The sequence below is a fragment of the Crinia signifera genome, chromosome 3, assembly GCF_055691185.1.
Source record: "Crinia signifera chromosome 3, ASM5569118v1, whole genome shotgun sequence".
NCBI classification, from domain to species: Eukaryota; Metazoa; Chordata; class Amphibia; order Anura; family Myobatrachidae; genus Crinia; species Crinia signifera.
Window position 1 is genome coordinate 199,835,773 of NC_139219.1, and position 15,605 is coordinate 199,851,377.

At 39.6% G+C, this 15,605-nt stretch overlaps 1 protein-coding gene across 1 annotated transcript in view; it reads left to right on the forward strand.

Annotated features, from left to right (window-relative positions):
• COL9A1 (collagen type IX alpha 1 chain) overlaps nucleotides 1-15,605 on the forward strand; it is a 162,908-nt gene that overhangs the window by 111,239 nt on the left and 36,064 nt on the right. Inside the window, exons 23-28 of the mRNA XM_083174961.1 lie at nucleotides 2,094-2,147; nucleotides 3,275-3,328; nucleotides 5,201-5,254; nucleotides 7,622-7,666; nucleotides 9,028-9,081; nucleotides 9,298-9,351. Coding sequence (XP_083031087.1) covers nucleotides 2,094-2,147; nucleotides 3,275-3,328; nucleotides 5,201-5,254; nucleotides 7,622-7,666; nucleotides 9,028-9,081; nucleotides 9,298-9,351 — 315 coding nt within the window. The remainder of the gene's footprint in view (nucleotides 1-2,093; nucleotides 2,148-3,274; nucleotides 3,329-5,200; nucleotides 5,255-7,621; nucleotides 7,667-9,027; nucleotides 9,082-9,297; nucleotides 9,352-15,605) is intronic.

Below are 15,605 nucleotides of genomic sequence, written 5' to 3' on the forward strand. Positions count from 1 at the left end.
TGGACCAGCTTTTGCCCTTAATATTGCATGGATTCTTCTTGGCATGGACTCTGAGATGTTGGTAGGTGGTATGAGGCATTTGAGACCATGGGGGTTATTCTGATTCACTCGGAAAGGCACAATCACTCTCTAATGGACAAAACCATGTGCACTGCAGGTGGGGCTGATGTACAGGGCTGCCGACGGGGGTGCCCTACACCCGCACACAGCCTCCCCCACCCAGCACCGGCAGCCAGGCATGCACAATACACAGTGCAGCCTGCAGAGCGCTGAGCCTAGGACACAGAGGGGCTCGGCGCTCTGCAGGCTGCACTGTACGCTCCAGACCTGACCGTGGAGGCTGAAGGAGATGGAGGATGATGTCGTAAGTAATCGTAATGGGGACAGGGGAGGGGAAGGCTGGGTGCTGTCAGGCGAGGACGGGGACAGGCAGGGGGGGTTTGGGGGGTATGGGCGGCCGGAGATATGGCGCTGTGTTGCTGGGGGCCCGGACTGTAGGTCAGTCCTGGGCCCCAACATTTCTTTCTTTTTGTGTATTGTTTCTGTGCAGGGTAAATACTGGCTGCTTTATTTCTATACTGCAGTATAGATATAAGTTTGAAGTACACCCCCCACCCAAATCTAATGTTGTGTACACACGGTAGATATGCCGTGCTAAGCGAGTCCCGATACGATCAGATCATATTGGGACTTGCGTAGCACGGCATGCATGCAGTGGCACAATTTTGACTATATAGTGTAGATGTGCACTATACAGTAAATGCAGCCAAGACTATCTGTCTTGCTATATGTGAACGCGATCCACATGCAATGCCGACACGATGTTGACTATATCGTCATTCAATGCCATATTAATATTGCCTCCACCAGCTTTAAGTGTTGTGGCAATGCAGTTTGTGTCCATGCTTTAGTGCTGTTTTCTCCATATTCGCACCCTGCCATCTGCATGGTGTAATTGAATTTGCAATTCATCTGACCACATGACCCTTTTCCAGTCATCTACTGTCCAATCCATGTGCTCCTTTGCGAACTGGAGACGTCTGCTCTTGTTCAAGGCAGACAGTAGAGGCTTTCGAATAGTTTGTCGGCTTCCATAGCCTATACGGTGTAATGTGCGGCAAACAGTTCATTCAAAGACCTTTGCAGTTGCTCCTTGATTAATTTTCCCCACAATTTGATGTACTGTTGCTCTTCTGTTGGACTGGACAACTCTGGCAAGTCTCCTTTCAGATTGAGCATTCAGTAGCCTGTTAAGACCACAAGCCTGACGTTGAGACTCGGTTTTCTGCTTAGTAGTCAACTCTCTGTAAACATTAATAACTGCTGCTCTCAAACACTTAACAAGTTCAGCCATTTTGCTGATACTGGTTCTGATGGTTCGAGGGCCTACAGTCATCCCGCGTTCAAACTCAGTTAAATAACATTTTTTGGCCATTTCTTCGCAAGCAACACAGTTCAATTGATGCTTCACTTGTCCTGCATTCCCTTTTTATAGCTATCTTGCCCATATCTGCGCATGGGTGTCAAGTGCCCATAATAATTTGACCACTCAGTGTGTATATATATATCTATATATATATATAGATATATATATATAGATATATCTATATCTATCTATCTATCTATCTATCTATATATATATATATATATATATATATATATATATATATATAAAATACACCATAGTACTGTGCAGTATAAGGTAGGTAACATGTACGTTTCAAGTGCACAATGTGGTACCTTCTGGGAATTTCCCTGTACAACTCTGGGCCAGATCACATTCACAACATGGGTTTGAGCGAAACCTTGTGGCAATTTCCATTAGTAAGATCATAGGTTAGTTTATTAGTTTAGTTTATTAGGTTAGTTTATTCTTACTATAGTGAACCTTAATAACAACTTGTATTATAATAATAATATCATCATAACTCTATATTTACAATTCATTACGTAATATTTAACTTTTTTTAACTACGGTAACAGTTTTTTAGGTTTTCAGGAATGTACATAAATGATATTGTTCAAATCAGAAATGTAAAGCAAGTGTGTTCAATTCAACACAAAACTCCAATATCCTTATCATCTTCATGCAGGGAACTGTGGGACCAAGAGGTATTACTGGCATGCCAGGGTCAAAAGGAGAATCGGTATGTACCTACGTATTATGGTCTTATATTTTCATATAGATATGTTATATGTCAAGTTAAAAAGTTCATTGTAATAACCTCATATTCTATAGTTGTGGCTAGCATCATAGGGCTATGAAAAAAACACTAAGCATAAAACGCTTTTTGTTGTATATAACATTGGTAGTGGTAACTAAAGTAAGCCATATAAAAGTGTAGTTCTTGTCTTAGAAATAAAGTTATTTGGGATTTTCTTTTGTATACTTAGTCATCTCTTTAGCAAACAGAGTCTGCAAACTACCACAAATTATTAATCAGTGTGCTAAACATAACATTGAAGTATCGGAAGAACTTTAATACTGTGTACATTTAAAAGTAATCATTACTTACTGTGTCTCCTATAGCTATTGAACACTTGAAATTATTAGATAAATGTATAGAATAGGACAAATGTCCAATCTCTCTGTGATGAGGGTGATGACCGGATGGGCAGGCAGCAGACGAGGGATGGGCAGAAAGGAGTAGTATAGCCCACCTGCCTTCTCTCATGCACTAGCTGTGGATGGGTCCTGTCGTCTTCCTTGCAGCTTACACACCAGCCACTGCAGACATCAGCCGTGACAACCCATGCTAGTTCTGCTCCGGCGGCTGTGACGGCTGCCACTGAGGGGAGAAGTGCCACGGAATGGATTGCTAATAGAGATCCGATCCATGGCTCTTGGAAGGGGGCCCTTTCAGAGAAGGGGCCTAGCAGCCTCCGCCTTAATCCAGCTCTTACTATGGGGTGTACACACAGAGCTATGTGTGCTTAATTTTTAGGCAATCTAGACAGATCGCTTAGAAAATGGGCAAAAAATACCCCATCTGTAGCTGGTAAAACCAACATGCTCCCCCAATAGTAGCAATTCTTGTGCTTGATCACCAATTTTTTGTTACTAAAAATATGTACAAATATTGGAAACCACAAACCATATTAAATGAAGACGTGGCCCATTTATTTTGCCTTTTGTTTTGCATACAGTACTGTATGTTACTTTTATGGACCAACATTGTGTTGTGCTTGGTTAAGAAGTGTATTACATTGTCAAGTCATTACTGGTGAAATAATGTATATCCAGCAGAGGACACTAAGAAAAATATTTCTCTAGGGGCTGCCAGGAGTTGATGGTCGGGATGGAATCCCCGGAATGCCAGGAGGAAAGGTAAATAGAAGAGCAATGAACACTTACTAACAATGACCAGGAGAACATGATCCACAGCCAACCTTTTAGGTTTCATGTGCTCAATAGACTGAACCAAGCTTGTGGCTGTGTCATGCACTGCAAGTGTATGATTTGTGCACGATGTTCAAGTATATTATATTTTAACACTTTAGTATAATGTAAAAATAATATGAATGCAATTAAAATAGTTGCAAAGATACAGTGGGAATTCAGGGGAATGGCACTTATCCTCTTAGCACCTCATCGCGTTCAGTTATATTACTGCTGCCATATATCAAGTACATGGCATTAATGTCATGAAACATGAATTATTTAATATCAAATTCTATAATGCTTTATGCCATATGAAATGAGTATTATAAAGTGTCAAACATTTGATGCAGAAGTTTAAAACTGACAAGGTTAATGACAGCTGAACAGTGTTACTATTCTATGAATAGAATGTGATTGATCCATTTCATTATTATACTATTAAAACCTATTCTGGCATTACGTACTGATGATAATTACTTAAAAAGGTATAAAACACTTTGATACAATGATGTTACAGGCCCATAACCAATATGACACACAAAGTCATTATAATGATTAAATGTGTGTTTTTTTTGCTGCCTTTATTCAGGTGAGAGATTACACACCATAAATGTAGTCGTATCAAATTTGACTACAGAAAGCAAGTTCTTAGCCCAGTTAATCCATAGAGTGGCATTTAGAGATGACACAGCATAACAATTGTAAACTTAAAGCATTTATGGAAAGAAAATAAATGCAAGATTTGTTTTCTCAAACCTTTTTTAATGACTTGATTATTTCCTCTTTGTTTTGTCTACTTTGTAAAAACAGTAAGCTTTTACAAAAATTGCACAATCTACAAAAGAAGAAAATTACTTGTGCCTGTGAAACAAGTCCCAGCATAGTAACTTATGCTGGCACTTGTAGTGCCACAACAGTTGAGGAGCCACAGATTCCCTTAATCCTACACTACATGTTGCTATCTATCTATCTATCTATCTATCTATCTATCTATCTATCATCTATCTATCTATCATCTATCTATCTATCATCTATCTATCTATCTATCTATCTATCTAAAGATGGAGCCCCTCTATTTCATTGCCGGTGCTCGCAGAACCTCCCCGCTGGCAAGTGCCGGCGGAGAGGGACTCCATTAGACTGCGACGCTCAAGCGTCTCACATGCACGCGCGTCCCATCAGTCGGCGGGACCCTGCCTGTCTCCGCTTTGGGGAGACAGGCAGGTTTAGGGAGGTGGGGGGTGCGGGGAGGTGGGGGAAAGTATTTGGCACTGGCAGCGAGGCGGTGGGGACCGGGGGGGAGCTCCGTTGGAACGTGGTGCACGGGCGTCTTGTGCACGCACCCCCTTCCGACGACTGGCGGGGAATCGCCAGCCCCTGCAAGCATGAGCCGCGCTCCATCTGTATCTATCTTTATTTGTCTTAAGGGGCCTACACATGCAGCAACAATGCTGAGCGTTCTGTGAGATGCTAGATCATTTAGAGCACTCTGCAAGATCGCTCAGCACACAGCAATGTATCAGCGCTGTGTGCTGAGCAATCTGTTAGGGCCAGTGTTCTCCGCTCAGAACACTGGCCCTCCCCAGTGATTAGAGAATGGATTAACATCCGGCATGCTGGATATTAATTGCCTGAGCGATAGCTATTGATATGCCCCCACACACGTAGTTAAATTAAGTAACATCGCTCAGAAAATAGCCTGACATCTCTATGTGTGTAGGCCCCATTACCCATTATCTACACACAAGCTTTCATATCTATCCTATTATCTATTACCCCCTATTTATATTACATATCTAATAATGCATTTCTTTTTAGGGAGACTCTGGAGAGCCTGGAGCCCCAGGAGAAGTTGGACTTCAGGGATTGCCAGTAAGTTCCTACTTGAATGTCTGCAAACATTCAGTATTCCATTGCTGTTGGACTATAAAGTCACAGTGTAGCACATTTTAGTGGAGATGGGTCATTCAGAACTCTATAGACAACACTATCTCCAGCAACAAAATGAATAAAATTATACAAATATTTATTTGCACCAATTTAATATTTGACAGACTAATAATGAGCGAGTGCTCTAAAGACACTTTCCCTTTATTGAAACTGTTAAATACATTATATTTTAAAGTAATCTCTAAAACTAGTAATTGGTTTTTAAAGTAAACATTTCTAGCAAAAATGCATTTCATATAATCAATTTTATGTACAAAATAAATTGTAGCAGAGGCAATTAGCTTTCACTTTACAGTATTTAGATTTTGCTGTAGAATGTTTCATTTTGTTTTATATTCCGGCAGTAAATGCCAAAATATTGCTCATACAAGACAAGCCATTTGAAAAATACTGTTTGGAAATAATCAGGGGCCCATTGATCAATGATCACATATTCAATGCTATTAGCGCACAAGATCGCATTGCAATCTGCAATAAGTATCAAAGATATCTGTTGTGGTCGCTACTTCATACATTCAGGGGATTATTCATATTTGCAGTTTACCCTGGAAAAACTCATGTTTTGGGGGAAATAGCTGCAAATATAAAATGATAAATGGGCCCCTATGATCTTTAAAAATAATCAGGATTACCAAACGTTGTGTATCAGTACTAATACATATAGAACTGCTTCTAACTGTTGTTAAGAAAAATAAAGGAGCCATTTTTATTTAATGTGTAGAAAATGCCATACAGTATCTCCTTGAATGATTTTTAACTTGAATTTGTTAATTTTAGGTTTTGATATTTGGAGGGGATTGTTTACTTTTCAATCTTTGCTCAGTATTGTACTTTCATAAAATAAGTATATAATGGCGTATTTGTAGTGTGGTTTGCTTCTCCAAAAATATAAATCTTAACATGCTAAATATTGACCCGGACACTGTGTATGCTTTGGCAGCAGCCCTTAGAAGCTAAACCATGGTCTAGGCACCTGTACACTGCAGATGGTAGGCACTGGGATAGGTGCTTGTGCAGTATCGGCCTTGCATGCGCATACCCTGGATTCTATGGGCTGCAGCCGAAGCAGCCCATACAGGCAGTAGTGTAACTACAAGATATTCGTGCCCCTGCTGGAAAATTGCGCCAAAGCCCCCCAACCCCCAGCTGTAAAACGCACCTGGCCTTAGAAGTTAAAAAGAAAAAAATCAGCAAAAGTTAATACATTTATTTGAATACAGAATTTTTTATTGGAACACAACAGCTTTCTGTGCAGACCCATTTTGTGGTTGTGATATTACATATTCACGTGAAAACATCTGTTTGATTCATTTTTATTTTAGAATATAAAATAAACCTTGGAATTCAGAGATATGTTTTGCTACTGTGGCACAGTGCACCAAATCAACAAGTCTCACATTGCTACAGACATATTCAATCATGTCCCAGGATAACTATACCCTGCAAATTATAGGCAAAGACTTTCTATGGCACGTTCCCATACATATTCGATAATAAAAGTTCTAGTCAGCCGTCTTTCACCTTTTCATTCATCACTACTTCTTGCTACCTTTTAAAACATCTTCTGAATCTTTTCTGAGATTTTAATTAAACCCACTCATCATGTCATACTTCGACTGCTGCAAAATGTTCCTATTTGGAATCCTAATAAACCATATGTTCCCACTCCAGTCTTTACAAAACATTGCTTCCAGGCTCATATATCTAAGCTACCGCAACTTGCATGTCAGCCCACAATACAAATCTATTCACTGTTTTCCAATTATCTCCAGGTTAAAATCATCCCTGTCACATATAAATCTTTCAAGTTAAAGGATCACTAAACTTAATCTGCACATTCATGTAAAAGTTTCTGGAGTTTATGAGAGCTGAAGATAATGTAGATGGCAAATGTCTTTGATGATACCAAGACATTTTTATTAAGGACATCATTTTTTTTCGAGACCGATAAGATACAAGGAGCTTGTATATAATGTGTAGTGTTATTTTTAAGGATGTCATCTAAATCGTCTTGTTTGATATTAAATCATTTTAATCATTAATTACTACTATACAATATTGTAAGTATACATAGAGTATAATAGTATAATATCAATAATCACACACAAATCTACTTCTAATATATTTTAACATATATCAACCCTTTATAATTACTGTGTATATAAAATATATGTATTCATTATATGCTGTATATAAATGTGCATTTTATAAGCATTTAATCATTTGGTTAACTAAATTAGTGACTTTTATATGCTAACTTAAATTTGTTTTATATTTTATTTTTTCTAGGGTATGCCAGGCAATCCAGGTGCCAAAGGAACATCTGGAGAGAAGGTAGCTATTTTTTTTAAAACCATCCACAATACACGTCACAGAGGAGGTTGATGTACAGTAGCTCCAGGATACGAAATAGAACTATCATACTGTAGTCAAATATTAACTAAATGTAAGCCAGTATCAATTTTTTGAGGGAATTGCATCTATTCCTACTTTTGTTACTAACCTGGGACAAATGTTCAAGACTGGACCATTGTAATTTAATCAACTGAGGCAATGTTACCTAAATAGCATATTTATTTATTATGTATTATTTATAAAAAGTTTCTTATATAGAGCACACATATTACGGAGCGCTTTACAGAGAATATTTGAACATTCACATCAGTCCCCGCCCCAGTGGAGCTTACAATCTATATTCCCTAACACATGTACGCGCACACACAGGGTTCTAGGGTTAATTTTGTTGGGAGCCAATTAACCTACCAGTATTTTTGGATTGTGGGAGGAAACCGGAGTACCCGGAGGAAACCCACGCAAGTATGGGGAGAATATACAAACTCTGCAAAGTTAGGGCCATGGTGGGAATAGATCCCATGACCTCAGCACCGTGAGGCAGTAATGCTAACCATTACACTCTCCGTACTGCCCCAAGCATATGAATTTAATAAAAACTGCATATGTTTAAAATACAGGTTGAGTATCCCGTATCCAAAATGCTCGGGACCAGGAGAATTTTGGATAACGGATTATTCCGTATTTCGGAATATTTTAATATTTCAATGATGTATTTTGAAATATCTTGCATTTATGCTGTATAAACACATAACATAAACACAAATATATTTTATTACCACATAAAATACACACAAATATATTTTATTTGTTCAAAAAACAAGGTTTCAAAACATGAAACAAAATTTGTGTACTATCTCAGAAATTGAATTAGAATGCCAAGCAATCATTGTCTTGTACATATATAGTACCAGTTACATATCATGTCCTCAGTAGTGCTGTTACAAATGTCCCCAGTGAGTTTTTAGCACAAAAAAAATTTTTTTTCCACTTTCTGAAAAGTAGGGTTTTCGGAATAATTAAGATAACGGATATTTGGATACGGGATACTCAACCTGTACTTTTTATAATAAAAATAATTTCTAACTATTTCTTAGAACATTATGAACATCAGACTATATATTTATTGAAAACAAGTACTATACTCAAAGTTACCTAAGTGGTTCATGAATATTTACAGATTTAACAGATTTCATCATCGCTAGATGGTTTCCATGGCTAAATATGACAAGAAAGCTTTACTTTCACATAATGCACTTTGCTTTTCAAATATATACTTGTCTATTGAAACTTAATTTATAATATATTGCAAAAATTAAGACTTTTTTCTCCATTCTATTCAGGGTAATAGCGGTGCTCCTGGTGTACCTGGCCTAATGGGAAACTCTGGTAAACCTGTAAGATTTAATTTCTTTTTCTATGTAATGATTATTTGTACAATCACATCATATATATTCTTTATAATAAAGTAAAGGAATGGTGATATTTGTTTTAGTAGTCAAGTCTTCCCAGCCTTGGAATGAATTATTTGGTTAAAGATGTACTGTTATTGGTGGCATTAACGCATACATTAAATTCAGTGGTTGTCTAATCTTTCTCTTATCACAAAATAGGGAGATCAAGGACCTCAAGGAGAAGTTGGCCCAATAGGACCTATTGGACCTCCGGTAAGTGGACAAACCTGCTGCTTTGTATATCTTAGGGTGCAGCATGAACTCATGACCCTACAATTTTTTAAATTAAATTTTCATTATCCAATAGCAGTGTAAATACATAGTAATCATGTTTACTAACAGTAGCCAATAAGACATGATGTTTTAATAAACTACATTGAGGAAAAGGGGATATCTGATTGGTTGATATGGAAGACAGGGCATCACCACTCTTTGTTCCATGTCATTCACTCTTTGTCACTCTTTGACCGTCATCACTGAATAACTTTGCATTTACTGCTTTATATGACATGCATTTTAATAGTGGCCCAAGCTCAGACTCAATTCCTGTGAAACTATTTTGAACAAAAAAATACCTGAAAAATAGCATTTAGGTCACTCCAATGGGTCGAACCTATTAAATGCAAATAGTACAAGGTGACTGTGCCGCAGCATTTACATTCTTGCAATGTCATCTGATCTCACACCCTTAGTAGGCTGGTGTCAGCTCAAATTTGCACGAAATTGTGGCAAATTTCAGCTGCCGTACAGATTGGCGGTGATTGGCACCAGTGGAATTATTTTGGCTAATGGGATTGACCCCACCCTAAGTATATTATGAAGGCTCTTTTTTAGTCTTTCCTTGTGAATATAGGAATATAGGATATATTGCTTATTATATAGATATACAGTAGTAGTGTCTCAGTGTTATAGGCCTGATTCAAAGATTTACTATAACTCCTAACCCGATGGTTTGCATAAATCTCAGATTGTTGTAGACCTGTGTCTGCAGTAATGTTCATAGTGCCCCTAAGCCGCAGCATGATTGAATGATCATGCACGAACAGTGTTTCAGAAATCAGGGGTGTGTTGTCCTATTGGCTGGATGCGATGTGGCCAGTGGCTGTGTCCAGCTTCACTGGCCCCAGCAGCGTGTAAACATCAGACATCCTGATTAATCTGTGTTTGTTCATTTTAACCTCTGCAATATTTCACTGAAATAAGGAGGAACACTATCTGTGTACTCATATGCTAAACAGACACAGAGAGAACCTCCCCCTTATCTTTTAAAACGAAATTCAATAAAGTTAAAAAAAAAAAAAAAATTCTCTCCAGGAGTGCGTCCACAGTGCAAGACTTTCTTCTATTCTTTGTTATTAATCTGCAGGGTAGAAATTCATGTGCATGATCTGATTCTGTTTTATCGGATGCAGCAAGTGACAAGAGAAGTGGGCAGAGGTGTCTATTTACACAATCCTCTTCATGTGCATTAGCAGTTTTTTGGACAGCAGCTGCTGTGTATTAGCTTCCGTCTCTGATTCAGGACTATCATAGGAGGGTTAGAAATATTAGCAGTTAGGTGCTGTGACAGACACACACAGATTAATGTAGATCTTAGCCACTAATATCGCTCTCACACTGCACAAATAACCGGGTCACTGTGTGGTGTGAAAGGGCCTTTTGAAAAATCCCAGGTCCAGCAACCTGGCAATCTGACCTGGGTAAAAAGAAGGGTCACGTTGCCCTCTCTGGAGGAGACAGCAGCATTACCTAATGCCTCCTCTCCCATCCACTGCCTCCTCTCCCATCCCTGCCTGATGCGCCGCTGCTCCGCCCCACCCCTGGATGATGTCAGCAACCCAACAATAAGTCAGGTCGCTGTGAGTCGCAGTTAGCGCTAATGCCAGGTCACTCCCGGGATGGACCCGTGTACAAATTCCTGGTGCGTCCCGGCTTTTGCGATGTAAAAGCGGTTTAAATATGTTTAGAAAGATAACAAATAGATAATAAAAGTTCTAGGAACAATGTTTGTTTTTAGCTCATTAAAAAGGTAATAAACCTAAAAAGTACACATCATGTTACAGTTAATATATATGTGTATACACATGCATTCTGGTTCAAAACAAATTACATGCATCACAAGATAGCAACTATTTAATGCATAAGATCCGCTCTAGATACAGTTCTCTCTCCAACATGTACTCTTATACACTTTATGAAACTACGAAGACAACAGGCGTTACCAGCACATCATTTGTTAAAGAGTAACAAAGCAAACCCCATAGCAACATATTAATAACAAAGTCAAATACAACATGTACTCTTACCATTGTACTGCTGATCCCACATCGACCTAGTAATATTGTGTATTCTGACTGGTTTTTTTCCTACAATTCTACAGAAACATGATCAGTTATAAATGAACTGTGATTGTGGATAACATTTGTAGTTGGAACTTTGTATTGTTGACTTAAAATTATATTCAGTTCCATGTATATAACCATGTTTCACTTAAATGCATATGACACTCAGAGGTTTATGTAACTGACTGTGAGATACAGGCAGGGGGTGAGGTGCAGGAAGGGCCTGTTTAAAGGTTCCAGGTGTCCTAGGCTAATACACATGTATCTCCCCTTGTAGGGTTGTGAAACACATGTGTATGGGCGCTCAGGGACTCACCAGTCATACTGCCAATGTGCATGTAAGGAATATTATACAACTGGCATGTAGGATCTAATGCTTGTGGCGTGGGAAGAAGGAGACTTTGGCTTTAGGCTGCCCATCTGGCGCTGTAGCACAATGTAAATAAGGTAATGCTTCCATCAGTAGGTTACATTGGCACAGCCATCTGACAGTCGCCTTAAGAACTTTACCCCCCCCCCCCCCCACACAGTACATTGGGATGGGTGATAGCTAGGAAGCATGGAATAGATTAGGCCTTAATTTTATTCCTCAGCTGTCACCTGCAACATGCCCCTCCACCCCCCAGTCCTGGCACCCTAGACTGTAGCCTAATCAGCCTATTGATTAATCAGGCACTAGGTACAGGCAGTGAGAGGTTTAGATAGGGGCGAGGTTTAGGTAGGGGCAAGGTACAGGCAGGGGCTAGGTGCAGTTAGGAAGGGGTGAGGGTTAGGCAAGTAGGGGTGAGGTGCAGGTCAGGGCGAGATGTAGGTGGAGGCCTAGGTGACGGACATCAGTGCCTCCCATTGGCCATGCCCCCTAATTTCTCCAGGGCCTGGCTGGCCTGTCGGCGCCCCTGAGTAGGACTGGGAGGAAGGACTCTGTACCCATCTGGGTCCAATGTACTAGTATACATAAACACATATATACAGCTTATCCCAGACAAATTGTGCATCATACTCATTATTGAGTGGTGCTACTGCATTATAAACCTGTACATTGTGTCTATGGGCTGTTTTTACTAAGCATTGGAGAGAGGTAAAGTTGACAAGTAGTAGCTAATCAGCTCCTATGCTGCCATGTTACAGGTTGTGTTGCTAACATTTAGGAACTGGTAAGATGGTACTTTGGCCTCTCCACGGCTTAGTAAATAAACCCCTATGCCTCCCAGTGTATGTATTTTGACACTGTTTACTGCAGAGCATGGGGACATGGGGTCACTACTTATTTTGTCCAAATCTTATATGAATAAATGTTAGTTATGTTTTATACATGCCAACATGTGATAGATAGATCTATCTATCTATCTATATATCCATATATATATATATATATATATATATATATATATATATATATATATATATCTATATATGACTCAGAGGCTGCTAACTCTAGACCCCCATTGTGTGCTTTTTTAGGGGTAGAGACCAGGGCACAAAAACTAGACCCAGGGAAAGGAGACCGCACCTGAGATCAGAAGGCAGTTAGGTGATACTACTACCTATGAAAAAGTACCCTCAAATCAAATGTTGAGTGTGAAAAAGGAGGTGCATGGTTTGATTGCTATGGCCTTGGCTGGTGGTTGGATAGATGGGGTGTTGGCTGGTTTTTTGACAGTTGAGCACCCCATCTGTCCAATACTCTATACACTTTCCAAGGTACATTAATGCCTTAAAGAACCACCGGGTAGGCCAATTATCTCGGCTTGAGGATCGGTGAACTAGCCGCTTGCACAATTGGTTGACTTTTACCTTCAGGGTTACGTTAATAAGATTGGGAGCTATTTTCGTGATACAGGTCACTTCCTAGAAGGTTTGAAGGAGTTGGGTGATTTGCCAGAAAATTGTTTTCTAGCTACCATGGATGTCAGCTCCCTTTACACTGTCATCCCACATGATGGCGGTGTAGAGGAAGTTAGAAAGTGTTTGACTAAAGGGCCATATTCGGGCCCGCCAATTGAGTTTGTCTTATCCTTGTTGAGGATTGTACTTGAACGAAATTACTTTATGTACCATAAAGAGTTATTTTATGAACTCTCATGCACGGCCATGGGCTCAAACTTAGCGCCAGGGTATGCCAATATCTATATGGATGATTATAAGCAGCACCATATTTTACCTGTCTTTGGTGAACATATTCGATATTATTCGATATTACCGGAGGTTTATCGACGATGTTTTTATTGTTTGGCTAAGCAGTAAGGAATCATTCCTGGCGATGTTGGATAGCCTGAACTCTTTAGACAGCCCAGTGAGATTTACGGCATCAATTGACCACCAAGAAATGGGCTTCCTGGATGTTCTTGTCTTTAAAAAAGATAACATGTTGGCACACACATTATATCGTAAGCCGACGGACAGGAACACTCTCTTATCAGCAACAAGCCACCATCCTGAGGCCCTCAAAAGTAGTTTGCCAGTGTCGCAAATTATGCGTGACCTGAGAAAAAAATCTTAGAAGGATTTGGAAGCACTTCAGATTGAAGAGGTCAGGCAAAGATTCCTGGAACGTGGCTACTTCGGAAGCTCGATTGATAAATGCCTCACCAGGGCTAAGACTTTGTTCTTAAATGATCAGAAGAAGGTTGCTAAGTCTGATCCAGAAAGAATGCTTTTTAGCAATAAATGCGATACAAGACTGCAAACAGTACAATGGTCGATAAGGAGGAGATGGGATGTTCTGAAAATGGACCCAGATTTAAGCAGAGTCAAAAAAGGGACCACCGCTATTTGGGATCCGTAGGGGGTCAAATCTTAAAGACCTGCTTTACCGTACAAATACCAACTCTGATGACATCAAGGGGAGTGATACCAGTAAAAAGTGGCTGGTACGTAAAAATGGTGGGTAGTTCCTTCCCATACCCTCAAATGGGTAAAAGGAATCAACTACAGTATAGACTACATTGTCAGTTGGACTTTGTTGTCTATATTTTGCAATGCCCCTGCAGCCTTGTATATGTGGGTAAGGCGAGGAGGTCATTTCGTCTAACATATGAAAGAGGCTCAACTGATAAACTAGTGGCGGTACATTTTACCTCATGTGGACATCAACTTTCCATGCTCAAATACATGTTTATTGACTGGGTTCCTCCACTAAGGAGAGGAGGTGACAGGGATCTGTTGCTCCTAAAGAAAGAATCCCGCTGGATCCATACGTTGGACAGTGTTGCTCCAAAGGGGCTGAATGAATATAACTACTTAAGCATATTCTTGTGAAGTTCATGGATATTTATAGCACGACAGTGCTGTTATACAATTCTCTTTTTTTTGTTGATTTTTTTTGATATTTCACATTTTTTATTCACATGGAGGCTTTATTACATTACATTGAGGTGATGTTGTAGTTTGTATGATGTCCCCGATGGTAGCTATTAGCTGCCATCGATGGTGACATCTAATTATAAATATCTATATGATGTTTATATGTGTATTGTATGGGATTTGTTTGTCTTGTTAATGTGTATATGTTTTTTAATAAGTTGATTTATGTAGGAGACCCTCAGCGGTGATTAACACCAACTAGTTGTGCTGTGTTTCCTGATAAGATATTTAAATATGGCTGAGCGTTCCACAGTATTATATGGTGGAACGCATATAGATGCAGATCTTGGACGCGATATGAGGCAATTTTGGGGCTGTGACATGCATCCCGGAAGTGACGAGTCCGGTAGGGATGTACCCAGGAAGTACAGAATAAGTGTATTCAGATGGCGCAGCGGCACTGGTGACTGGAACGCAACATGACATACTTCCAGCTATTTGGAATGCATCCCGGAAGTGATGCACTCGGGTGATGTCCGGGGCTCGTGGAGTAGTCTGTAATGGCGATCTGAAGACACTTTAGTGAGTTCTCATGTTTGTTGATTCTAATTGGCCATATGATTGATTTTGTGCACTTCTGTATCATTGATGCTGGTTGGTGGTGACGCCAGTGGGTGGTGCCTATCTAAGAATAAGGGTTGGCCCTGTGGTAGGGATATGTTGGTCGGTTTGATTGTTGTGATTAAAGACATGTTCTGTGGCTGAAACGTCAATCTGACCTGTATTTATTCATATTGATGGATTAAAACATCCTGTTTGAAT